We start from the raw sequence: 6,466 nt of genomic DNA, 5'->3' as shown, positions 1-6,466 counted from the left end.
TCCTGTGTGATGTGCTCTGGGTGACCCTGCTCTGGCAGGGGGGTTGGACTGGGGGATCTTCCCAGGTCCCTTCCAACCCCTGGGGTTCTGTGATTCTGTGGGTACTGACAGGGAACATGATGCCCATCCACCCAGGCCTGAAAACCAGCCATTACTAACAGAGCATTTGGGTCTCTCCAGGACAGCAGCACCTCCAGCCTGGGCTCCGGAGCAGGGAGGAGGTTCCCACCGCCATGGGGACACGCGGCCGGGCGCTGAGCAGCACACGTGCGGTCTTCCTGGCTCTGCTCCTGGGTGAGTCCTCAGCTCAGCCAACCCTCCTCGCTCTCACAGCCTCTCCACAAGCCTCACAACAGCTGGGGGGTGTTTGCGACAAAACCTGACAGGGCTTAGAGCAGTCCCACTGCAGCCATACAGCTGTGGCCACTGCCTTCTTCCCTTGTCTGGTCCAGCCCCTCCACTGCCCAGTTGGTCCTTGTAGGGCTGTGCAGAGGAGATCAGGACAGAGGGACTGGAAACTGAGGGGCTCCCTACATCCATGCCCTGTTATTTCAGAGGCAGCATGGGCAGCTCAAGCTTGGGCACTCAGGTTGTTCCCAGCCTGCTTGCTGAGCCTGCCAGCCACAGCCAGGATGTCTGGGGCATCACCAGGTTTGGGGAGCCACCCTATAACGATGCAGGAGGGGGATTCTTGTGAGAGCTGCGGTGCACACTGAGCACAGGGTGGAAAATACTGCCTTCCACACTGCCTCCAGATGCCTGGGCCAAAATGCATGTTTCTTATCACAGATGTGCCTTTACAAATGTGATGCTACCAGCTTGTTCAGTTTCACTGCTGATGTCATAAGACTTGGTGGGCTTTCTAGTGCTTATTTTCCAAGAGAGGAAGGTGTCTGAATAAGGCCAAGCTTGCATTTCTCACCTACTCAGCCGTGATTCCTCTGGTTGTGGAGGAAATACTGGAGCCCTTTTACACACCCTAGCACCAAAAACAAAGCAAAAGATACCAACTCTTACTAACAGCATTTATAATTTCACAGTTTAAGACAAGTTCATCCTCTTCTGTGGCCCAATGTGTAACTATTGAAAACCTGTACAGGCAATGTTACAGATTACCTGTGCTCTTGGAGAATATGTAACGTGGGGAAAACCCTCCCTTAAACTCAAGTCAGCTTTGTATTTTGCATTTCTCTGGCTCTCCAGTACTAGGGTCATCTGGGGCATCTGCAGGTCAGCCAGCTCTGATAGTTTACCAGCAGTGAGGTAGGAGACCACAACCCCTTTATTCCCAACTGTACCTCTGACAACTCCATCTCCTTCTTACAGTCTCCTGCAGAAATCCTCTTTACTGTGAAGGAAAGGAAGTGGTTCTTCTAAGAAACCACTCCTAATCTTTTCTCAGCCTTATACATCCTACTTCATCGCAAGAGCAGGAACCTGACATTGGGCCAGCATTTTTTCTTTGCTATTTTTACTTTATCCTTTTGTTTTCCTGGGCTTTCAGTCTTGCTCCGTGCAAAAACTGGAAGAAGGGATGACCAGATTTGCCAGTGCTTCCTCAAGTCTTGCCCGGGAAGTGAGGGAGGGATGGAGGATGCTGTCCTGCCCTTGCTGCCAGGAGGACACCAAAATATTCTCCAGTGGAAAGAAGTTATTTTCAGTAAAACTGTTGACATCTCAGAAGTAGGAATGATGGCACATCCACCACAAGCACTGGCATTTTCCCTGGTTCTGAATGGGTGTGAAACAGAACAGCTTTTAGGTAAAGAGCCCAAAGGGGAGGGAAGTTATGGAGCTGAAAGCATAGTGATTAACAAGCCCAAGGAGTGCAACATTCAGAAACTGAGGTTGATCTTCGCAGCATCTGGCAAAGGGAGGAGAAATTTCTGTGTCTTTCTGGAGGGATGGGAAGCATTTGCTGAGCCATTCTTCAGAAAGTGTATGTCTTTCCTGGTGGGTATTGGCTTTCAGGTCTGATCCCTGTTCTGGCTCAGCAAGAGGAGCTGCAGGTTGGAATTGCAGGACAGGAGGTGACACTGAGATGCAGAGTCCCTCCTCAGCACACGGGTGTGACCTGGAAGTACCACAAGGCTGTTATAAGGATGCTTAAACCTGAGAATTTGAAGGGTAAGGCTCGCTTCCAATTCATCACCCCTTCTCCCCAGCACATGGCTGAGAAGCCTCTGTCCTTCTTCTAACCCAGCTTATTTTTTCAAAAGGCAGAGCTCCCATGACCAGTCGATCTGAAATCGACCCCAGCAGCAAACAGCTGAGGGTGTGGGACTTGGGGCTCTCTGATGCTGGCATCTACACCTGTGAATATGGCCCTCACCAAGCCAGTGTCTCACTGCATATCTTTAAATGTGAGTGATGAGAGGGCTTTTAGCTTTAGGGGGGGAGGGGGCAGGAGGCCCCAGAGCTCAGAGAGACATCCCAGCTGGGATCCGTTCTCCCACTGCCATTTCTTCTGGCCAGGGCTGTCAGAGTTCATTCCTCCTCCATCTCCAGGGCACAAAGTCCTCATATTCTCTTTGCTGTGACACTTGTGCTTCCCCCAGAGGAAGAGGAGTTGACTGACTGGTTTGCACTTTTGTTCTTTACAGTGACGGTCTCTTTAGATGGGCACTTCCTGCCAAGTGAAGTCCCTGAGCTGACTTTAATACAAAATTCATCCCATCCTCTGCCTAATCTCAGCATCACGTTGTTTAACAATAACAATAACGTATTGAGACCGAAAGTCTCACAAGATGAGACCCATCAAAGGTACCGACTGGAGTTAAAGCAACTGGTGGCTACAGACAGTGGGACCTGGCTGTGTCATGTCCATTCGGACTCTCCACTGATCAATCAGAACATCTCCTTTGATGTAAAGGTATTAGGTAGGTGGCAACAAAAATACAACTTGCATATAGGCTCAGGAACCAGCTTATCAGCTGAGCTTTTACTCTCCAACATCCCAAGCATTGGTACTTCAGGGTTTATTTTCCAGGGCTTCCAACACTGCAGCTTGGGTATTGCTTTGCTGCCTGAGCTCTGTTCCACACATTCACCCATTTCCATCTCCAGACTTGCTCTAAAAGATTCCCCCTCTCCTTGGGGTCTGTTCTCAGCTCTGATGAGCTTGGGAGCTTAGACTCTTTAAACCTATTCTTAGATACTGCCCATCCTTCCCGGGGTATCTCGTGGCTCTTCTCCAAGTTGTCCTTCAGCTGAGCACAGTGTGCATCTCTCCAGATTCAAGGTGGACACGGAGATGTGTAGCCATGGCCTTCCCTGCCTCTCTGTTCCTTCTCTCTTCTGAATCCAGGTTTTCAGAATCCAGACTCGGAAAGAAAGTATGCGGCTGTTGATAGCACTGTCACCTTGTCATGGCACCTGAACTTCCAGGAGATAAAATGGAAAGAAAGTTTCTCTGGGCAAGTGCATTTGGAACAACAGAAAAGCGCGACCACTCACGAGCTGCTGGATTTCCTGGTCCCAGCACAGGGACAGCCTCATAAGACCAAGAAAAGCAGCCACCTGCGGTTTGAGATCCCTGAGAGCAAACCAAAAAGCACCATAGAGGTGAAACTCCCCAGAGTCCATTACAACCACTCTGGGAAGTACCAGTGCCAGCTGGAATACAACAGAAGATACACGGAGAGCCAGATAGAGCTGGTGGTGATGAAAGGTAAGAAGAACAGAAGCGGGTCAAGAGATGAGGAGCTGCAGAAACCCGGAAGCCACAGGAGTATGGATGGACCCATCTTCCCATCTTTTTACTCACATGTCCTTTTCTTACCTTGACAGTCTCAGCCAGCCCTGCTGGACCACTACCCAGAGGGGCCGAGATGACCCTGACCTGCCAGGTCTCCAGTTCCCTCCCACCCAACGCCCACCTGCGCTGGGAGCGGGTGAACGGGACCCACGTGGACGTCAAGAACTCAAAGGGGGGTGAAAAAAAGCTGGAGGTGAATGTGAGTTCTGCAGGGCTGTGGAACTGTCACCTCATAGAAGACAAGGACAGCAAGATCAGCCTTAATTACTCCGTGGGTATGGACATGAGCATCACGTCCCTGCCTCCAGCTTTAAATTCTCATTGTCTCTGAACACTTTTCTCCTTCCACAGAGGAGGCTCCTGCTTGGGAGAGCTACGTGGTCATGGGAACAGCCATTGGAGGGGGTGTGTTGGTCTTTGGCCTGGTGTGCCTCTGCATCATCAGTGCCATGAGGTGGCAGCGGAGAAGGGTGAGTGCCCTGGTTCCTGGAAGAGGGGAAGAGATCACAGTCTGCCCACACCCTGGGAGGTGTCTGTTTCTCTGTCTGGCTGCAGGGCACTACAGAGAAAGGGTTCATCCTCAGGGTCAAAGCAAATGCTTGGAGATGGACAGTCTGCAGATGCCAGACAGAACTTTAGTACCACTTCAGAGGAAAGCATTTGAAACATAGAATCACAGAATGGTTTAGGTTGGAAGGGACCTTAAAGATCATCTAGTTCCAACCCTCCTGCATGGGCAGGGACACCTCCCACCAGACCAGGGTGCTCAGAGCCCCATCCAACCTGGCCGTGAACGCCTCCAGGGATGGGGCAGCCACAACTTCCCTGGGCAACCTGTGGCAGTGTCTCACCACCCTCACACTAAAGAATTTCCTCCTAATGTCTCACCTAAATCTTCCCTCTTCCAGTTTTAATCCATTCCCCCTCATCCTCTCACTACAAGCCCTTGTAAAAAGCCCCTCCCCAGCTTTCCTGTAGCCCCTTCAGGCACTGGAAGGCCACTATAAGATCTCCCTGGAGCCTTCTCTTCTCCAGGCTGAACAGCCCCAACTCTCTCAGCCTGTGAGATATAAAAATATCCAACCATTTTTTATCCCTTCTCTCCTGGCAGCAACGGGCTAAAAGGATGGCACAAGCAAGACAGTACTTGCTGGAAAACAAGACATGTCAGTGTCAACAGTAAGTGGCAATGAGAGTAACTGGAACAGGCAAAGACTATGATTTCAAGACAGAAGAGCTGGATGGTCAAGTGGGGAAAAATGGAGCTTGTGCTTGCTTGATGCCACAGCACAGCTGCATTTCAGCACCTTCAGTTCTTACTCATGTTAAGTCATGTTTAAGACTCAGGAGCTTAATGAATGCTTGATTCATTTTGTGTTGCATCCCAAATTTTAAAAATCCATGATGTCCATGATTGATTCCAGTTCTGACAGCACAGTGCTGGGCTGAAATCTGGGAAAAATTACCTTCTGGGAGCAAGGAAAAAAGAGGAGAAAACCACAGCACACTGTGAACTGTGCCTTCTCCAAAAGGCCTGACATGCACCATCCTGTCCTGACCTTTTGCATGGGAGCAAGGAGTTCTCAGCAGAGAAACTGCTCTTTTCCAGGTCCTCAAGTTTGTATGGTATCAGGCATCAGAAGCAGCTGTGAAGAAACACTGACAGCTGTTCTGTCACTGGAAGGGGAGAGCTAAGGACAGTGCAAAAGGTTGCATGGACAAGTTCAATGCATTTGTTGGTACAGAATTGTACTGCTGCTTCATTTTCACTGGTGACAGTGGCAAACTATGATAGTTTCACCTATTTTTTCTTTCACTGCCTCTGAGCACTCAGTGAGAATGTTTATTGGCAAATACTGCAGAGCTGGGATTGATGTGCAGAGCTGTTTATCATAATGTGTCTCAAAGAATCCACCTTGTTTTCACCTACTTTTAATCAAGATTAAAAAATAGTCCCCATAAGGAGAGGACAAATCCTATAAAGCTACATCCAAAACCAGCTAAATCTGTGCAAGAGAAGTGCTGACACAGCTATTCTTTAACTCTCTTTGCCAAGTAAGCAGCTCAGTGTAACTGAAGCCTAAACCTCATCCTCGTGGAGGCACAAGTAACCATTTGCATCCTCAGCTGCAGAGGCAGGGCAGCCATTCTCTACACTAGGCAAAAATCTGGGGGGGTTTTCTAGCTTTGAGGTATCTGATTGAATCCTTTCACCCTCTACTCACCTCATCCTTTCCTCTTGCAGCCGGCTAAACAAGTAGCACTGCAGCACTGGAGTCAGAAGGGTTGAAGTGTCTGTCTGTACCCAAACACCTGGCAGCCCGTGGTGCTCTGTGAATCCACCTCCCTTTCCACCTGTTTTGATGTCGTTCTTTGTTCCTGCATCATTCTCCCAGTCTGACACCATGGAGGGATGTTGTGTGGGTAGGAGCTGATGGACAAGACGAGAGACCCTTAAGGGTTATGACTGAACCTCAGTTTGATAAGGAGAGACACTGAATAGAAGATAAACACACACACACACGTTTGTATTTCGCCTGTGCACTTAAATTGACCTTCTTTTAGAACCTATTTTATATGCTTCTTTTATCTGCCTGAGCTACAATAAATTACATTGGGGTTGGGTTTGATTTGGGTGTTTTTTGCATGCTGAATTCCTTTTTTTCAAGGCCCTCCTGTCTGGCTCAGATTCAGATTTCTCCCTTTCCT

General features: G+C 49.2%; 1 protein-coding gene across 1 annotated transcript; it reads left to right on the top strand.

The window, feature by feature from the left end:
* The first annotated feature begins 233 nt into the window (after positions 1-233).
* On the top strand, positions 234-6,018 carry CD4 (CD4 molecule). The gene is made up of 9 exons (XM_009998969.1): positions 234-294; positions 1,972-2,127; positions 2,220-2,363; positions 2,604-2,879; positions 3,308-3,670; positions 3,790-4,032; positions 4,109-4,227; positions 4,869-4,936; positions 6,003-6,018. Exons 1-9 carry the CDS (start codon positions 234-236, stop codon positions 6,016-6,018), a joined length of 1,446 nt encoding a protein of 481 aa, XP_009997271.1.
* The last annotated feature ends 448 nt before the right edge of the window (positions 6,019-6,466 follow it).

The sequence above is a fragment of the Chaetura pelagica genome, unplaced genomic scaffold, assembly GCF_000747805.2.
Source record: "Chaetura pelagica isolate M959 unplaced genomic scaffold, ChaPel_1.0 scaffold120, whole genome shotgun sequence".
Taxonomy (NCBI): Eukaryota; Metazoa; Chordata; class Aves; order Apodiformes; family Apodidae; genus Chaetura; species Chaetura pelagica.
Note: the sequence above shows the minus strand (reverse complement) of the source record. Positions and strands in the feature narration are given on the sequence as shown.

What these genes read in the sequence shown, in the direction of transcription:
- CD4 (XM_009998969.1), top strand. Translation starts at nt 234, where the DNA reads ATGGGGACACGCGGCCGGGCGCTGAGCAGCACACGTGCGGTCTTCCTG. An exon ending in CTTTGATGTAAAGGTATTAG is followed by an intron (nt 2,880 to 3,307) that starts GTAGGTGGCAAC and finishes TTCTGAATCCAG; the next exon opens with GTTTTCAGAATCCAGACTCG. An exon ending in AGAGCTGGTGGTGATGAAAG is followed by an intron (nt 3,671 to 3,789) that starts GTAAGAAGAACA and finishes TTACCTTGACAG; the next exon opens with TCTCAGCCAGCCCTGCTGGA.